General features: G+C 51.1%; 7 protein-coding genes across 7 annotated transcripts; 3 read left to right on the top strand and 4 right to left on the bottom strand.

Annotated features, from left to right (window-relative positions):
* Window positions 1-243: 243 nt before the first annotated feature.
* BDP81DRAFT_438814 (cytochrome P450) lies at window positions 244-2,753 on the top strand. The gene is made up of 6 exons (XM_060591351.1): window positions 244-1,524; window positions 1,592-1,655; window positions 1,706-1,742; window positions 1,871-1,938; window positions 1,997-2,317; window positions 2,405-2,753. Exons 1-6 carry the CDS (start codon window positions 743-745, stop codon window positions 2,519-2,521), a joined length of 1,389 nt encoding a protein of 462 aa, XP_060439768.1. The 5' UTR covers window positions 244-742; the 3' UTR covers window positions 2,522-2,753.
* Window positions 2,754-3,400: 647 nt separating this feature from the next.
* Window positions 3,401-4,927, top strand: BDP81DRAFT_331499 (ankyrin and HET domain-containing protein; the record flags this gene model as incomplete). Its single annotated transcript, XM_060585513.1, has 1 exon — window positions 3,401-4,927. The coding sequence occupies one exon, from the start codon at window positions 3,401-3,403 to the stop codon at window positions 4,925-4,927; it is 1,527 nt and encodes a 508-aa protein (XP_060439767.1).
* A 106-nt stretch (window positions 4,928-5,033) lies between these two features.
* BDP81DRAFT_399122 (C2 domain-containing protein) lies at window positions 5,034-6,665 on the bottom strand (the record flags this gene model as incomplete). Its single annotated transcript, XM_060588541.1, has 4 exons — window positions 5,034-6,068; window positions 6,130-6,201; window positions 6,263-6,537; window positions 6,614-6,665. The coding sequence occupies 4 exons, from the start codon at window positions 6,663-6,665 to the stop codon at window positions 5,034-5,036; spliced, it is 1,434 nt and encodes a 477-aa protein (XP_060439766.1).
* Window positions 6,666-7,453: 788 nt separating this feature from the next.
* BDP81DRAFT_484693 (Alpha/Beta hydrolase protein) lies at window positions 7,454-8,851 on the bottom strand (the record flags this gene model as incomplete). Its single annotated transcript, XM_060595120.1, has 4 exons — window positions 7,454-7,618; window positions 7,677-7,769; window positions 7,832-8,217; window positions 8,254-8,851. 4 exons carry the CDS (start codon window positions 8,849-8,851, stop codon window positions 7,454-7,456), a joined length of 1,242 nt encoding a protein of 413 aa, XP_060439765.1.
* Window positions 8,852-12,989: 4,138 nt separating this feature from the next.
* BDP81DRAFT_399120 (uncharacterized protein) lies at window positions 12,990-14,394 on the bottom strand (the record flags this gene model as incomplete). Its single annotated transcript, XM_060588540.1, has 5 exons — window positions 12,990-13,283; window positions 13,344-13,802; window positions 13,854-14,103; window positions 14,164-14,321; window positions 14,347-14,394. 5 exons carry the CDS (start codon window positions 14,392-14,394, stop codon window positions 12,990-12,992), a joined length of 1,209 nt encoding a protein of 402 aa, XP_060439764.1.
* A 1,303-nt stretch (window positions 14,395-15,697) lies between these two features.
* On the top strand, window positions 15,698-16,753 carry BDP81DRAFT_287113 (uncharacterized protein; the record flags this gene model as incomplete). Its single annotated transcript, XM_060583038.1, has 3 exons — window positions 15,698-15,846; window positions 15,897-16,083; window positions 16,256-16,753. Coding segments are annotated over 3 exons (834 nt in total), but the record flags the coding sequence as incomplete, so codon positions are not given.
* A 1,428-nt stretch (window positions 16,754-18,181) lies between these two features.
* On the bottom strand, window positions 18,182-18,669 carry BDP81DRAFT_117296 (uncharacterized protein). The gene has a single exon (XM_060581555.1). It carries the CDS (start codon window positions 18,586-18,588, stop codon window positions 18,301-18,303), a length of 288 nt encoding a protein of 95 aa, XP_060439762.1. The 5' UTR covers window positions 18,589-18,669; the 3' UTR covers window positions 18,182-18,300.
* Between the last annotated feature and the right edge of the window lie 49 nt (window positions 18,670-18,718).

Genomic DNA, 18,718 nt, shown 5'->3' with positions numbered 1-18,718 from the left:
ACAAATCTTTGAATAGCAGCAGCTTACCAAGACACCAAGACCTGGCTCTTTTGCCCATTCCGAATTCTATCAGAGTCTGGCGGCGATCCATATCCGCTGTAACCACAAAAGCGCAAGTGCTTATGCCGACATATCCGTGTTCCCTACTCCGTACGTTACACAAGACAGAGTCGAGGAACCCACATAAGCTGCCTCCCCTCCAAGCGTTTCCCCCCAACACGTCCAATCATAATCATTAATATTTCGATTCTCCAATTGCCGATCTCCCATTCACGTCTTGCCCGGGTCCGACAGGTAACTCGTCATTGGACATCACTGAGAATCGATAAACTAAATATCTGCAATAAAACGGTGCCAAATGCTGGGCAGTGCGACTTTTCCAGATAGGTTATCCGATTCGAGGTAGATTCACAATCGGCATTTGGGACTTCTGGTGACAATGACCCGGTTCACCAAGCCTGCTGACGCGCGAACCCCTGTATGTCGACATGGAAGCCGACGCTGTCATCCTCAGGACGTCTTCGGAACCCCGAACGATGTAACGAGAGGCGGGGTTGCAACGTTCGACACGTTGACATGGCAAGGGGTCACGTCAATCCCATACTAGTACACGGGGCAAGCCTGAAAAGTAGAAGATGACCATTGAAATAGAGGGTTGCCGCCGAACAAAGGATTGGCGATTGGAGTCGACGTCAACTCAAGTTTGCCTTCATCGAACAAGTTAACGACAAGCCAACGAGACATGGCTCTATCGGATTTCACCTCGTACTTCAATGGCGGCTCATCGCTACTCTATCTTAGCTTTGCAATCATCCTCTACTATATCGTCTCCTCCGTCATAGTCTACGGCCGCCTTCGCGATTTCCCCGGCCCGTTCGTCGGACGATTCTCCTACCTATGGCTCCTATCAAATGCACGCTCCGGTCGACCAGCCGAACACTTTACCAACCTCAATAGAAAGCACGGCTCCCTAGTCCGCATCGGCCCCAATGATCTCGTCACTGACGACCCGGACATCCTCCGCCGCATGAACGCCGCACGCTCAACTTACGGCCGATCAAGCTGGTACGACACCACGAAACTCAACCCCCACGAGGACAGTATGTTCAGCCTGCGCGACGCCGGCGCACACGACAAGCTCAAAGCCAAGACCGCAGCCGGGTACGCCGGCAAGGAGAACCTCGCGCTCGAAGACGACATCAACTCCCAGGTTGCTAATTTCGTGGACCTCATCCGGAGGAAGTATGTCACTACCAACGACGAGGTCAGGCCGATGGATCTCGGCAGGACGGCGCAGTATTTTACGTTGGATGTTATCACCAGAGTTGCGTACGGCAAAGAGTTTGGATACTTGGCCACAGATTCGGATGTCCATGACTACATCAGCACGACGGAGGCGGCTATACCGGTTCTGCAGCTCTGCAGTGAGGTGCCGTGGCTTGCCAGCGTTATGTTTTCCAAGCCCGTTCTGGGCGCTGTCGGTCCGAAACATACTGATAAGAGCGGGTTGGGAAAGTTGATGGGGTGGGTCCTGCTTCCTTTATACACTGAGTACATGTAGCACCATGATTCGATGCTGACCGGAACTCAGAGTCGCCAAGGAGGTTGTGGGACAACGTTTCGGTGCGGACGCAAAGGAGCGACCGGATATGCTGGTATGTCGACCTTTTCACCTCTAGTTTGGGGCAGAACTGACAATGAACAGGGTGCCTTTATTCGGCACGGCGTCAGTCAGAGCGAATGTGAAACGGAAGTTCTCTTCCAGATTATTGCTGGATCAGACACGACCGCAACAGCAATCCGAACAACTATCCTAAATCTGATTACATCCCCCTCGCATATTACACTCTAAGCAATGAAATTGCTACAGCTGTCACCCAGGGCCACATCTCTTCGCCAATTACCAATGAGGAGAGTAAAACATTGCCATACCTCCAGGTCAGCCCCTCAATTACAGAACCACATTTCGTATGGGGACTTTGCTGATCAATCCCAGGCCATAATCTATGAGGGTCTCCGAATGTGTGCTCCCTTCACGGGTCTTTGCGCTAAAGAAGCACCTGCAGGAGGAGATACCATTGACGGACGCTTCATCCCCGGCGGGACGCGCATCGCCCAGAATGTCTGGGGCACGCTCCGCCGCGTCGACGTCTTTGGTAAAGACGCGGACCTCTTCCGACCTGAGCGGTGGATCGAGGCGGACGCGGCGACGAAGGATAAGATGCAGAAGACTACTGAATTCGCCTTTGGATATGGGCGATGGGGTTGTGCGGGTAAAAATGTTGCGTTTCTGGAGTTGAATAAGGTGTTTTTTGAAGTGAGTATCTACTTCCCTCTTCCACGAATTCGAAAGTGCTGCGGCAGTGTAAAGAGTCGAGATGCTGACATTTACAAACTTACATAGTTGCTTCGCAATTTTGACTTTCAGATCATGGATCCTGCGAAGCCTTGGCATAGCGTGAATCACAACATGTTCATGCAGGATAACTTCTGGGTCAAAGTTACTGAGCACAAGAATTAGGAAGATTGGGCCAAGAAATATGCAGCTACATCGCAAGGCGTGCTTTCCATAGATCGTCTTCAACCTAGCTACTTGTCTTCGAACAGCTTTCAGTGGTATCGTGAATGAGAATTTGAATCTCGACCATCGCGCTGTACGCTGTACTAAGTATGCGAAGTGGTGAGTGCAGTAGGGACTCAAAAAATGCCTACTAAAGTATGCAGTACTCGAAGCATGGCAAAACCCACCTCCGGATGTGCAACTCGCTGGTAAGGTATGACTTGGTATCGCAGCGGCTCATGATTGGTTCAGTCAACTTTTGCAAAATTCGGCTCTCTGCAGCATGTCGGGCTGTCAGCAGAGATGCCTAATGCGAGAGGGGCACAGCAGCAAGTTGCGAGGAATCATACGTCTGCAACCAGCCGCCCCAGCTCATTCGAGAATCACACACCAACGATCAAGCCACGATCAACACAGTTGAAGTGAGGCGATTGATGCTTGTGGTTTGCAATGGCCGAACATCAGCTGGTCGGCAGCCTGGGGCCCTTTCAATATCAACCGCTAGATCCGGAAAAGAAGGAGTTCCGCCTCATCGAGATAAAGCCCTTGGAGATCGAAGAACCAGGTGTCACTCTACCACCCGTTCGTTGTCGCCTGAAGCAAGCCAGACTTGACGAGGAGCAATGCTACACGGCAGTTTCATACGCATGGGGAGATGCCAGCATCACAAAGAGCATCCTGGTAGATGACCAGTGGGTTCAAGTTACCACGAATCTGGAAGCGGCTTTAAGACACTTGGCTGCTGGGCGAATTGACGAGAACCTCGGGTCAATCTTTTGGGTCGACGCTCTATGCATCAATCAACGGGACGAAGCAGAAAGAACCCAACAGGTGTCTTATATGAGAGAAATCTACCAAAACGCCGCGAAAACTTTTGTTTGGCTAGGCTCTGCAAGCGTGGACAGCGATCTTGCGATGAACACCATTCTCGACTTGGACAAGTTGGCAGATTCGGGAGTGTTTGCTGTCATGTCTTGGTCCGAGTTCCCATTCTCCAAGATAGCTGTCAACCCGATGGTGGACAAGGTCCAGACCATACTCAGAGAGATAATCGGAGAGCTTTGTCGGAAAACTTCCGCAAGATTGAAAGCTATTGGCTCCTTGTTTGAGCGTTCCTGGTTCCAGCGCGTCTGGGTGATTCAGGAACGCGTGCTATCGAAGGACTGCTTGGTCTGTTGCGGTGATACTTGGATGTCCTGGGATGCATTCTACGACGGGTTCTGGGTGCTCTGTGGTGTACGCGATTACTTGAACATTGTCGGCTCGGGCACTGGGAGGCGGGACAGCTCCACGCTGGTGGCTTTTCTCACGGCGGCTCTGGACAGGGTAACTCCCGTTGCCTTCACTCGACCAAACTCTTCACTACTCACCCTTTTCTCCTTGCTCTCGAGAATGTCCAGTGAAGCCCAGCTCCAGGCCTCTGATCAGCGAGACTACGTCTTCTCGCTTTTAGGCTTGGTTAGCCCAGATTCGAGCCCGTCAATCCCAGTCCAGTACAACAAAGATTGGCAAACGATTCGGACGGAGGTTGCCAAAGCCTGTCTGATCTACTATGGCCCAAGAATACTACCATTCGCCGGGTCCGGGGGCGTACACAAGTATACCGCCGCATTGTTAATTCACAAACCTTCATGGGCACCCGACTGGTCTTCGAAATACCTGGCTCAGCCACTGCACGCCCCATCCCTGTTCATGGTACGAGGCAAAAACAGAGAAAAGGCATACACGGCCTCCGGATCACTCTCTCAGTCTCTTTCAGCCGCATTCTTGGAAGAGAATCGGTTCGTGATCCCATTATCATTGAAGGCCATTAGAGTCGGCAAAATAGTGAAGCAAGGAAGGACATTTGGAAGGTTGAAAGGATTGAAACCGGATGAAGCAGATGGCATCCGAGCATCATTTCTGGACCTGTGGCTAGATGATCTTGATGCCATCTTAGCAGGTACCCCTACTGTGTACAATACCGATGAAGCTCTGCGAGAGGCCTTGTGGAGAACTCCAATCGCCGATCGAGAGTTTGCATACAACTGGGAGACGGAACGGGCATCCGGGGAAATGTTCCTGTCTTACCAAGCTTTGCGACAGAGAAAGGTTTCCGAGGGCCTGAAGTACGTGAACGTTGCGATCGCCAAACTCGTGGGCAGACAGCCCTTTGTAACTGACGGAGGCTATATCGGACTAGCGCCACTGGCATCGTCCGTAGGCGATGAGGTTTGGATAATTCTTGGCGCAGACGCACCGTTCATCATCTCATCCCGCTCCTTGGACAAATGCTCTCAGATTATTGGCGAGGCGTACGTTCATGGCATTATGGATGGCGAGCTTTTGAAGGGAACGACTGAGCTACAGACGCTCAATCTCACGTAGATCGTAACTTTTTTATCACTAGGGCCATATTTCATCTTAAACAGTCTCATTCAATCGTGTATTGTCGTGTAATTATACATGAGCAAGTCATCAAATCGTGAGTCCATCAGTGCGCCACCTGCAAGCCGCGAAGAGAGATGCTAGCTCTCACAGTTGCACCAGATCCAACATCGAAGCTCTCCTCCTTGACCAAGCCAGGAGCCTGAAGAACATCCTGGAAAGGAATCTCGACGGCCCCAGTCTCATCAGCCTTGTTGAGCAGAGAAATCTTGAAGTTGGCAGGGTTGGCAAGCAAGTCCGCGGTCACTGGGATTCTGAAAGCCTGGTCGAAAGATGGGTTGAAGATATCCGTTCCCGGAGTGTAGGTCTTAGCTGCGGTGCGGAATTCCTTTGCGCCCCATGTCACCTTAACGCTGGGGTTCAGCTCGTCGCGCTGGCCCTGCAAGCCGAGGGCGCTGGCGATGAGCACGGTGGCGAGGCCGACGATTTGATGCTCGTTCTCGCTTTGAGTGGTTGTGATGACTTCAGCGTTGTCGACAAAGTTGTAGAACTTGGCGTGAACGACAATCTTGGCGTCGGTAGGCTCGTCCTTGTGGGTGAGGGCTAACTCTTGGGAGCCTCCATCCAGCAGAATGTCCTTGACGGTTGTAGTCGCGATACCGATGTCATCATCGCCGCCAAGGTCATCGTCTTGTACATCAATAAAGATGCGCTGGTCGTAGTCTGCAACGAGGAAGTCGTGAGTCTCGTTCCACTCCGGGTCGTGATCGTTCTTCTTGACGGAGGTGCGCCACTCCTCCTCGGCACCGACGTTCACCTTGGCATAACAGTCGGGAACATCCTTGACGATCTTGGCCAACAGCCTCTTGGCGCCACTCTTCTTGGGGCCGCTGATGCCAATCGCTCTCTCAATGGTAAGGCGAAGGGCTCCCAGGTGAGGCAGGTATGTTCGGAAGTAGTCGTTGTTGCTGTCGAGCTTCACGAGGTAACGGTTGGGGAGCACAGCCATGGACGCGATGATGTCAAGAATGACCTTGCGCACGGCCTTGTCAACCAAAGCCCAGTCTGCGATGTTCGCGGCATTAGTGAAATCGAGCTTGAGCTCTGGCGGGTTGATGAAAGCAACTTGTGCGGCTCCAATCTTGTTCATAAGTTAGCACATGCACCGACTCAATTGGAAGAGGTTATGTGAGGTGGCATACCAGGGGTATGATATTTGTGAGTGGTGCAAGCAAGATCGAGAGTCTGCCTTTCAGATGAACATGTTCGATGCCCTGTCGTTGTCCATTTTAGCTATGCGCGAGTCAAGCGACAGTCTTCACGCCAGGGTCTTACCAGCTTGGGAACCATCTTTCCATCGAGCTCGATGTCACTCTTTCCCTCCCAAATGACATCCATGTCGAGCTTAATACCACCATTGTCGACCTTGTGGACGTCCACTTCTGATACCCGCATGGGAACGGTTCCGAGGTCCAACTTGACGAACTTGAGACTGGCGAGGGGGCCAGGAAGCATCGTAGCGAACATGGGCTCGACAATCTCCTTCACCATCCTGCAGCCAGCAACGTTGATGTTCGGCCATAGCTGCTTAATGATGTCGTTGAGGAATCCTGATGAGATATTAGACACTAAACGCCGAACAAGTAGGTGCTTCAGCTGCTGGAAGGGACATGGCATTAGGCCTACCTGCAGATTCGGTGCCTCCAGAGGCAGTCAACTTGTCTACGATTCCTGCCATTGTGAAATAAGAATGCTGAATATGTGAAAAGAACAATGCAGAGGTGAGCGAAGTCGTTCTCGGCGTTGGAAGACGAGGTGCCTCGAGGGACAATGATGATATATCAATGAGTTACTGCGAGAGTGGGTCAACTGGTTTAGAGGGTGGATCAGTCAAGGGAAAGTCATAAACAATCCAGCTGAAGCCCAACATCAAACGGGAGACTGATGGTGAGCGCTTTTGATGCCCAGACTACGCGGTGGCTTGTTATTCGTGTTCCTTGGCAGTGGACATGGAAAGTGGGTTGACGTCACTTGTTAGACTGCGGAGATCACTGGATGTCATACAAGCTTGCTTGGCATAGTTTGTCCTCCGGCTCTACCATTGGGCCTGGATCCCTGCCCGCGCGGGGTTCTGCACTCAGCCGCTGACACACCGCTTGTCGACCCCAGTTCCAGGGAGAACTTGCTTCACTGTCTTGATCAATGACAGCTGTCTTGGATATTGCAGGATCCTCTCGAGCACCAGTCGTGAGGAGACGGGACGTGGCTGGTGCTGCGCATCGGTGGCGTTGTGGCATGATACGTGGACACGCTAACAGCGCTTGAGACATGCAACGGGACCAATGTACAGGTAAACGAACCGTTGCAAGCTAATAATAAGGTATGATGCCCAAGACTTTGGTCTAGTCCATGCGATAAACAAGAATCTCGTAGATGAATGAGGCTCATGTTTCGCCAGTAGCCTCTTCGCCCGCATTGAATGACTTAGACAACCATCCAAAGAGTTCGTCGTCTCCTCCCAACAATCTACAGCTCATCCTTCTTCACAGAAGACGAGTTGCGTAGGGCGGAAAAGAAGCTCCGCGCGTCACTCATCCACAGATCGGGCTGGCTGACAGCTGGAAAGTGTCCGCCATTTTGATGTCGCTGGAAATACACCAAGTTAACGGACCTTTCAATCCAACTTCTTGGCTGTAACAAGTCAGTTTAAGTGTTCAGATACACATGTCCCACAGTCGATAGGACTCACCGCGAAGCCAAAGTTTCCAACGTCAGGGAACGGGCCATCGCCCATGCTCCACTGAGAGACCCCGGTGGGCACATCTGTGTGGGGAAATTGCGACTAATACAGGTGTCAGTAATCTCGACACTTACGAAAACCACATTCGGAACGGAATCACAAACCTGAAAACCCAAGTAAGCTTGAATCCCCGCGTATGGTCCCGGTATAATCATCATCATTGCATCTGTGATGAGCTCTTCTTTGGTGTATGGGTAGCCATTGGAAGTGGCATAGTTGACATCCCAGAACCAGCCAAGCAGACCAACAGGGCTATCAGCTAGAGCTTGAGATATCGTCAGGGGCTTCTGGCTATGAACGACAAAATATGCCCAATGCGAGCTGAACCATTTGTCGACAGAGGCCATGTATAGTGTCTCCTCCTCGGTTGTCTTATTCTGCGCCAGTCGAGCCTGGTCCTCAGTCGTTGTTTCGGCAAGGAAGAAGTCGCACATGTGGCCAAGAATACTATCGCGAACGTCGATGGTCATCCACCTTCCGGTGACCCATCCTAGGTCGGTAGTAACGATGCCATACTTTTAGTAACCGAGTTGGTGCATCAGGGCGTCAAAGGCCGATCCCATTTCTCGCAAACCCAGCCCATGGTGTTGTGGCTCTGGGCTAAATCCGAATCCAGGTAAATCCGGTGCTACGATGTGAAATGGCTGTTCGGAATTCTCTGATAGAGGCTTGATGACTTTGGACCACTCAAGATTTGTTGATGGCCATCCGTGAAGCAGTAGCAGAGGTGTGGCGTTTGTAATGGTTGAAACATGATGGATAAAGTGCAGCGGTACAGGATATGGGTACTTCTCGCCTCCCGAAACAGTCGTTGCATAGTGATCGAAGTCGTCGTTTAGTTTTTTCTGAACGTAGTTCCAGTCGTATTGATTGACCCAATATTCCGCGACATCGGTCAGATTTCCAGCGGGAGGCCCTTCGATATCCCAGGTGGAAGACAGGCCGTAGGTTGGGCGATAGCTGCGAACTTTTTGGATGGTGTTGTTCACGAAGGATTCATCAACCTTGATGGTGAAGCGTTGAGGTGTTGAATTGGATGGGAAATTGAAATTAAGGCGAGGGCGATCGGACGGCTGAGCGCTGACAGCTGTGGCTGCGAGCAACAGAAGACGTTGAAAAAGCATGGCGGTGTTGCGTTTACGGTTGTCCTGAATCAATGGATGAAGACAGAAACTGATCTGTGTAAACAAATACTGCCCAAGACTTGACCAATATACCCATCTATTATAGATGTCACATCATGTACGCCCTTGACAATACATGAACTAGCCATCTAGCTAGTCTTTCTCACCCTGCCTCCGTGGAGCTGGACCGATTACAAATGCTGAAATGAACAAATATTGCTTCGAAGGTTCAATTTCCCGTGGAGTGGATCAAATCTTAGAAATCAGGCCTCCATGTAAATCCTTTAATCAAGTTGTGGTGAGATATTAATTCAAGGCAATGAGCCATGTTGCATTCGGTCATGAAAGATACCCAGCTCGGTCCCGTTGAGGTTTCGGCGGAGCCCCGCTTCGCGCGCCGATGACCCCCGATGAATCGCTGGTCTAGGGCCCCGGAGCTGTTCCACATCTAAACAGCATTCGATCAGGCCGATTTCATAGGAGGCAACTAACAGAAAATCCAACAGGTTCAGTGCTAAGGTAGCCAATAGTCCGTACCGATAGAGGCTGTTTCAGATGTTCGTGGATAGCATCAAAAAGCAACCGGAATGCATGTTAGTAACAATCAGACTTACAGTTCTAGACGATGTCGACCTACCTTAGTTGGCTCGATGCTGTATTCCAGTTGAAGAACCCTAAGGCCTTGTTGAATCTCAGATCTCATGTCGCTTTGGCTTCCATCCAGTCCTCATAGCGCGTAGCAGAACGGAGCAATCAAGGCAAGTCCATCGCGATAGTATAGTCAGATCCTACATCTACGCTGCCCACGAGACCATACTTGCCGCCTAGTATGCTTGGCACTTTGGCCGAAATTGAATGATTCAATCTTTACCTCACTCGAAAAATTGAGATCTCGGTAACTTAGTCATATTCAAGGGAAAGTCGGTCCAACAGCAGTAGTTTCCCCTTCAACTTAACCCATACGATAGTTAGGAGTTCACAACGACAGATAATAGATAGACCACCGACGAGACTGCCCTTGAGTAGTTGAGAAAGGTGTTTCTGCCCCTGACTAAGCCACCTCCTTCCAAGAGGCTAGGAGGGCAAAAAGAGCCTCGAGTATTGATTCTAGATAGGCATAGGAGTCATACGACGACTGAATATATAGGAGTGCTATATCAACATCAACTACTTGCTCTTCTTGCCTCCACACACCTCTCATATCCTTCAGCCCCTGGATATGGCTGTCTTTGGACCAGTCAAGTCTCACTACAGGAAGGAGCTCGGAAACCACGAAATCCTGGATAATTCTACTATCGTTAGAAAGCGGCACTTCTTGTACTGTTACCACAAGGCTCGAATTACTGGTCTAACGGCGTCAAACATACGAAGTAGTTAGAAAGTAAGTGGTCTATAGCCAGTTAACATAGGCATACCACTTATAAACCCACTAATACTCCCCAGCCCTGCCACTCTATTGAACAATACCGCAGAGGGTCAGGCAGCGACTAGCAAGCCAGAGTAACTCGTTAACTGGACATCAGCCACGTCTATTATTAACTGACGACTCCTAGGAAGGCTAGGGCGCTCAGCCAGCACTTAAATCTATTCACAAAGCTCAGTCCAGACAGCAACACTCAACGACTACTATTCAGAAAAATAAAAAATGGCTTTAGCGAGAAGGACTACCTATTAGCCACATTAGAGCACAAAAACCGACTTCTCCAGGCTCAAATTAACCGCATAGCTCCAAGGAAGAGGACGACTATCCAAACCAACCCAAATACCAAGTTTGCAAACACCAGGGACATAAAGAGGGCTCAGGAGGACTCTAGCGACCATATCGTTAGTCCCAGTCGACTCGCAAGGGTCGAGTTACCTAGCAAGGGTAGTGACTATATTGTAGTGGCAGTGGAAGGTAGTTAATTAATTGAGTATAGTTGGTGGTGATGTTTTGAGACCAGCTTTGATGTGGTAGCCAAAAGTGGGTAGGTTGACTTACCGGACATTTGTTGTTGTTGTTGTTGTTGTTGTTGTTGTTGTATTTAACGCCGTGGCGGCAAAGGCGCTGCCGCCCTTGCGGCCGACCTCCCGAGGGGTATATGGCGTGGAGGGCCGTAGGCTCGAGCTATATACTCTATAGTACACGCCTCTTCCTAACGTCCTCCAAATCTTGCCCGTGGGCTACTGTCTGTTCTATCCGTCCCTAGTTCCCGCTGGTTCCCTAGCTCCGTTGTCACCGTCTGTCCCTCTAGGAGGAGAAATTCGTTAGTCGGGCCTAGGTCAAGACCTAGTCCTTAGTACCGCGGGCAGATCTTCTGAAAGAAGTCTGTCACGCGGAGAAAGGCCTGGAAGCCAATAGGATCAGTAATTAACCCCTTATAGTACCGCTCAAGGGATCCTATAGGTCCTATAGGATCGAGTAGGCTAGAAGGGTAGAGGGTAGGCCACTGATGCCTCCTCATTAGGGTCTTTTGGCAGTAGACCAGATGGTCTACCGCCTTTGCCTCCCCGCAGGAGCAGGTAAGCAGTGCTTCTGTATGGTTAAAGCGTTGGTGGTATTGTTCGAAGTCTCCATGGCCTGATCGGGCTGCTAAGAGATGATGAAGGATAGCCCGCGGTAAGGCTAGTTCGGGGGCGCAAGCGAGGGTAGCCTTGAGCCCTAGCTGGGTATAACAGGATGTTGCCTCCCGTTTCCACCATTTTCTTTATTGGCGACGTGTACGCTCCTTAGTAAGCCGTTTGATCCCTGATAGAGTTGCTAGCTGTCCCCTTGGGACTAGTAGGGTTGTGCCCTCCTTAGCTAGGCTGTCTGCTTCTTCATTTCCTTTGATGCCTTGGTGCCCAGGAGACCAATGGGTTCGTATATCGTGTATCCTGGTTACCTCCTGGATCTCAAGGAAGGCCGCTTGTGAGGAGTCTGGGACCTTGCCGCGAATCCCCTGAATAACGCTGGTGTTATCGATGCAGATGTGTATAGGCTGGCCTTGGGAGGTCTGAAGGGCCCGTCGGAGCCCAGCCCTCGCCCCCTCAGCCTCGCCATCAAACACTTCTGCTAAGCCGAGACGGCCGCAGCCCTGGGATATACGTTTGTTGTTGCGGTAGATAACAAAGCCGAACCCTGTAGCCCCGTCAGGGGCTTTGGAGCCGTCTGAGTATACGACTGTATGCTTGCCTGGCACAGTCTTGAGCCAGGCCTGGAAGATCCTAGCTGCTACTTCCTTCGTCTGAGTAACTATAAGGTCATAAGACCCTGGGAGGTATTGCGGCTGTAGGAGTGCTGGCCTTGGACACTTAGGTAAGAGGCCGGCTGTTCTTTGAAGTCTGGTCTGTTGCCGCCCTGGCTGCAGCAGCCTTGGGACCAAGGGATGCTGTTGGTCAACCTTCTGCAGGCGTATAGCGAAGCGTAGTCGCGCTGCTTCGAGGGCTACCTCTGCTGTAGGAAGGCCAGAGTCTCGGATGAGGCTACTGGTCGGTGCGGTTCTCCAGACAGGCAGGATAGCCCTTGCTGCTGCTGTGATAACTTTGCTAACTCTACGGGCCAGGCCCTTCTGTCCTGTTCCAACTGTAGATATCCGTAAAGCAGTACTACTGCTAGTATTGGTGCCGCTGTTCAGGGCTGGTTTGGTTAGGCCCGCATACCAGGTCTCAGCTCCACATAAGGCTATTGGGAGGACACAGGCAATAACCGCTTTTCGTACTGCGGCTGCTGGGAGCCCCCCTTTAGTATTTGTTAGGTGCTGAAGGAACTGGGCTACCTTCTTTGCTGCTGCCGCCTTAGTTTCGACATGGTGACGGAAGGTGAGTCTCTTGTCAAACCAGACTCCTAGCCATCGTACAGGCTTAGTTGAGGCCTTAATTTACCGGACATTGAGTCATAGCGATTTCACGGATCGAAGCCCTAAGACTATGCCATCTTCAAAGATGACATTCCAGGCGTTTACTACTCCTAGCGTAATCAAAATCGATGTTATAGTATTACTCGAACCCGGAATACAATTGTTCGAAATACATTTGGATACTTCACTACAGGCCTCAGTCTTACTCTCTGGTCTATTAAACACTATATGTATTGATATATTACGTGGTGGCCATAAGTTACGACTTCTCCACGTGGTAACATGCTTGCCTTATATGGCCGCAAAGTTATTGCCCATCTTTACAAGTAGACGTAGCAGTACGGTCCAGCAAGAGTGCTCATTGTGTCACGAATCTTGATAGAAGGACCAGCAGCATATCCGTACTCAAGAACATCGTCAAGGGTCGTGTCAGCACTCGGAGGCGAGTTCAAAAATGTGTTGGTTCCCATAACGGCATCATCAGCGAACTGGCGAGCGTTGGGTGACAACATTTGCCACATCCACCAGACGCGATCAATTTGCGCATGATGCAGATAGAAAGCGGGATCACCAGGAGAAACAAAGAAGTCTCTTCCAGGGTCACCCCCAAGAGTCTGAGAGGTATTAGCTTTGTGGCACGATAAACATGGAATAGGAGTAACGGATTAACTCACGAAATGACCACCTCCGTGGATGCCCATGCCCATAGTACCCGACTCGGGATCTCCTTGCATCTCAACTTGGAACTTGTCGACGTTTTGAGGAACCAAAATGTTGTGGAGGATGGCAATAGCGTTGGAGTACCTCCGGTTGATAGCAGTAGTCAGGTCACGCTTCAAGCAACGGGGGTTGTAGGCAAAGAATCCGTCCGGGTTCGTCTCACTACCTCCACCAGGAAGAGAGAGTGCCAAGGGGCCAAGGTTCACGGACATATTCTTGAAAGGACCGGAGATAATGCATCCACCTCCAGTTCCAGTCGGAAGACGAGCCGCTTCCGATCCGTCAGGGTTGGTGAGGATGATATCTTCCTGATCGGGGATGAACACTCCATTGCCAGACATTGATGTCTCACTACCGTCAAAGATCGGAGAACTATCAACACCAGTGACGGCGGTCTTTGCCCAGTCCCAGTACTTCCATACAGATTAGTCGATGGCAACCATGGCATTGCGCAGACAACTTACGGGTTGAGTGCCCTTGTAACCACATTCTTCCCTGAGTGCCTCCTCGTACAACCAAGTGAAACGTCTGTGCCAGGACAAGAACGTGCCGGTGTAGTGGATGGTGAAAGTCTGGTTGATGTGTGTGGCGACAAAATCATCGAACCGAGTCTTGGCACCGGGAATAATGTCAGAAGGGGTCAGCGCGGGCTTTGACTGAAGGCATTGCACGGCTTTGATGTAGTCAAGCTTTTCTTGCCTCTGCAATGAGCCCCTAGATATATGTCAGTTGCATTTCAAACCAAATCGCGAACATGACCAGGACGGAGGTTACCATTCCTTGCGGATTCTGATATTTTCCAAAGAGCAGGAGCTTCCACGTTTCTGAATTTCACCGCTCTGGATCATCTCTTCCGACTTCTGGTAGGCAGCTTGAGCGAGAGCCGCGAGCTGATCGACGTTCTCGGCAGCGGCAGTGGCCCCGTCATCGGTCTGAGGAAGTGGGCTTTCCGAGAACAGCGGAAGCCGCCTGGAGGGTGAAGACACCGAGTGAAAGAGCGTGCATGATGATGTCGGCAGGGTGGAACAAGAGAACAAGGCCGCAAGAATGAGTGACTTAGAGGTAGAGTCCTGGCTGAGTGAGGGAGAAGATTTCTGTAGGACAAGCGCCAGCCGTGTGGCAGATATATAACCCTCCCTCCGACTCACATCCGGTCGGAAGAGACCGTTTTTCAAGAGTGGCCAATATAAGAAGTCGACCGGTTCCCTGCCACTTCGTTGTTGGTGCTCTATTCATACGTGATGTCTAAGGATGCTTTGGTGGATCATGTCGCGTAAAAAGGTCCAATTTGCATCGCCACCAGCCCAGTCCAAGTACCAGACACCTCAGAAGTAAGATCTCTGCAAAATATCTCTCAGTCGTGATCAATGTGTTGGTCTAAGATGTAATTGGTTCCACTCTACAAGGAAGAAAACCCGTCGGCCTTTTAGCAAATCTTGGCTTCCAAGGCCGGGACAGCGGGAAAGACGGCGGATTACCCTACTTCATCATGCAGGTCGAAGCCGGGGTTGTAGAACCGGCCCACGGTCCGGGCCAGTTGATGTGTTGGTATTAGATTCCCGTGTAAGACTCTTTACCTGATGCAGGGTCGAACCCGATGCCGTGCAGGTTTATCCAACGACTCCAGCAATGGGAGTTTAAGGCATACGCCAACCCCAGATTAGGCGGAGAACGGCTATGGAGTCCAAAAGATACTTACTTTATGGATATTCTAGTCCCAACGACCACATCGCAGCCAGGGGCACCATCATCCCATCCTGCAGAGGGTCAAACCCCTGGTTATTGATCTCGGCATCACAACATTTTGCTACATCTCGCCAATTTGAAAGCCACCAACCAACGGAAGAAAAGGGTGCGGCGCAGACGCTCCGATGCAGTACCGACATGACTGGAAACTCGGGTGAAGGATTTTTGTTCGTACTTTCTATCGCAAGATCCATCGGTACCATAGACCTTACCGAAAAGGAAGCTCCAGCGAAGAGATGGGCCGATGAGTATTTGCAAGTACTTGCTGCTTCAGTTGAATGCGCCGGAGTCTGGAATTCAATTCGAGGCTGGAGGCGAAGTGCCAAGGTGGCACTGGGGCCGGTGTCATCCCAACGGTGAGAATCCGATGAACAAGCTTGTGCCTTCCATCAGGGCAGTCTATGATGCGTTGCCGCATAGGTACCTGAAGACAAGGCGTGCCTTGGATGCCCAATTTTATCAATGTCTCTCTCCCTCCAAGCAAAGCCAGGTCTTGACATCTTTCTCAGTTGTCTAATGCCACATTTCAAACAATCCACTTACTCAGAGAATGGAGTTTGTCTCGAACCCGGAGGAGAATGAGGGACCCACGGTGTTGGCAGCAACAATAACAGTCACCTGCGTGGCATTGATTGTCGTAGCAGCTCGCCTTTGGGTACGCCTTGGCATGATTCATAGCTTTGGATTCGATGTAAGTTTGCACAACCTGGGGTGGCTTGATGTCTGGCCTTGGTGCTGTAACGCTAACAGTGATATGAAAGCGGGTTCATGACATCCGCAATGGCTATCGCAGTTGCAGGTCAAGGTGTCCTGATTGTGCAGGTTCTTCACGGAGTTGGCCGCCATGTAGGAGACAAAGAATTCGTGAACGACTACCCGATAGCGATGAAGATGGCTTTCTCTTCTCAACCCCTATTCCTTGCCGCCATCTGTTTGGTCAAGCTAGCCGTTGGGTCATCTCTACATCGTATCGCTTCCAAAAGGCTGCACAAGAATCTCATCACTGGTATCATGGCCTTCATGACCGCTTACACAATCGCCTGCGTTTTTGTCAGTAGCTACCGGGTACCATCAAGATGTTATTTGGAAGTTACGTGCTAACAAAAAGTGTTTGCCACAGACTATCATCTTTCAATGCACCGATGTAAGAGCATTCTGGGACTTTAACGTCAAAGCAACCTACTGGGATGTCGATACCATCAAGGGCCTATCCTACGCGAACTCCTCGATGAACATACTCACCGGCCTTCTGTTTGGAATAGCTATTCCCGCACCTATGCTCTGGAGCCTCAACGTCCCGCGAAGAGTTCGAATATCCCTTATGATGGTGCTCGGTCTGGGCGTGTTTGCATGTGCAGCAGCTTGCGCCAAAGTCTATTACATCGTCACGAGCTATGGAAGGGCATTCGATCCAACCTGGAATTCACGAGATATCCAGATGTGGACCGTAATCGAAGCCAATGTTGGAATCATAGCTGGAAGTCTGCCAACTCTACGACCTCTATTCAAGGACTTCCTGGGCAGCATCTACGGGAAGGGATCAAAGGCGTCAACAGGAGGAGCATACTATGGCCGTGGCACGCTGCGCAGTGGAAGCAATTGGCAGACCCTGTCAAACACTCAATGGCCGACCAAGCCAGGCGAAGACAGCGGCGAGAAGAATCCCAGGAACCACAGAGATCGGGCAGGGAATGATTACGAGTTGGAGACATACGCCGCTTGGCCTGTTGGAACATCCACCGTCGCGGCTAGGACCGGGGGCGATGACAGTGATATGAGTGAGGACAAGGATGAGTTGCGGGACAGCTTGAGCGATGGGCGGGGGATCAAAAAGACTACAGTGACTACTGTCATGTACTCCAGCTCTCCATAGTCGTAAACGTTGAGCCGTTTTGTCCTGATTGTTTTAATTGTCTCGTCCATCATTTGGCACCCCAACACGACGATGTGCTAATTTGTTTGCCTCTCTCATAAAAGATTTCGGTTTACCTCTGTCGTGCTTCGGTAAAATATGCCTCTCTCGCCACTGGGAGACATGGCTCTTCATGCGGCACGATGCTCCTGAATGCAACCTCATGCCGACTAATGGGTACAGAAAGGACTCTTCACTTCTTTCGCTTCTGCATCTTTTTACCCATTCGGAAAGGTGGTCTGAGAACAAGCACCCCTATTGGTTGAGGGACAAATGCTGTGTGGTCCGGTAAGAAAACTGATGAAGCATCGCACCCGGTATGAAGATGCGCCAATGTGGCAAGGTCGGAAGCAATCCTTGCGTAGAGTTGTTAACGAAGTTTGTTGGACAAAAGCACCTCATATCTTCGGGACTCGCACTGCGGATGTGACTGATACATGGAGGCTCGGATTCTATCCACTTTCAGAACCCTGGCACGCCTGGTCCTCTTCTGGGTCCCGAGCTCCGTCTCGTTGTTGACCTGTGCTGGGAGCTTTATCCGTACTTCGTACTCCGTGGACGAGAGACCCCTGATGATATGCGCTCACAATATCTGAAGCGTCGCATCCGATCGTGATGGGCCTGGCAACTCGCAAGGACCACACCTAATTTCATCCCCTACATCGTCCAACTTGACAGCCTCCAAGAATCATGTTTACAATTTGTCTCGCTCGAAAAAAGTCAAGGGCCAGACAACAAAGCTAAGACAGTACAGAGGCGGTTTCGTCCTGTAAGGTAAGCCATGAAAGGCAAAGGTTAACATGCAACGCTAATAATCCATTTCACTGTGTGTCTTCATTGTGGATTGTCCTTAGTACTGGCGACTTGCACGATGTTCCAACTGGCTCTCTGCAATATCAAGTATTCAAAACAGGGAATCAGACATGACCCTCATCAGACAGCCGGTCACTCACGAACCCACTTAGCCACCCACTTCTCCGTCACAGACGACAGCCTACGCAACGTCCGCTCGTAGCGACAGCATTGTTGACCAACATCGGCTCCCCCCTCCCTCATGCCATCGTCCATGAACATCTGCCCGTAGAAGTCGTACAGCTCCACGGCCGGGATCACTCTCACAAGTCCGGCGTCCTCCAAACCCGGGCCGGCCGCACTACCCCTTAGACGCTGTAGCCAGAATCTTGACGATACGACATCGATTTTGCTGCTTGACCACTTTTCATCGCCGAGTGTATGGCATGCAGGATCTCAAGTTACGATACCACCCTTGGGTTCCGTACATGGATGACCCTCGCACCAGCACTTCCCTTCTTGATATTGATCTCGTCGAAAGCCAGGTCTAGAACTGCTTCACCCAGAACGTCCGAAGGCACCCAGTAGACCGCCGAGAAGACGGGACCGAGACCGTCGGGTAGGCAGCCCAGATAGATCGAGCTCGCGACCAGGCTAGGGAACCATTCATGACGATTCCAGACAGTGGCATCTCCCGTTATGTCTGCAGCACCGGCGAGCTGACCCAGCCCGATTACGGTGGCCAGCATGCCGAGATGATGTGCTGCTACGCCGCAGAAATGTTCTGCCACGAACTTGCTGCGCGCGTATCCGTTCGGGGCGGCCGCAACCGCGTTCTTTAGTAGCGCCTCTGGGACCAGGAGCTGGTCACGGAGCGCG

This window comes from Colletotrichum phormii (assembly GCF_030913505.1).
Source record: "Colletotrichum phormii strain CBS 102054 chromosome Unknown BDP81scaffold_27, whole genome shotgun sequence".
NCBI lineage: Eukaryota > Fungi > Ascomycota > Sordariomycetes > Glomerellales > Glomerellaceae > Colletotrichum > Colletotrichum phormii.
The sequence above is the reverse complement of the archived record's forward strand: the minus strand, read 5'-3'. Positions and strand labels throughout refer to the sequence as shown.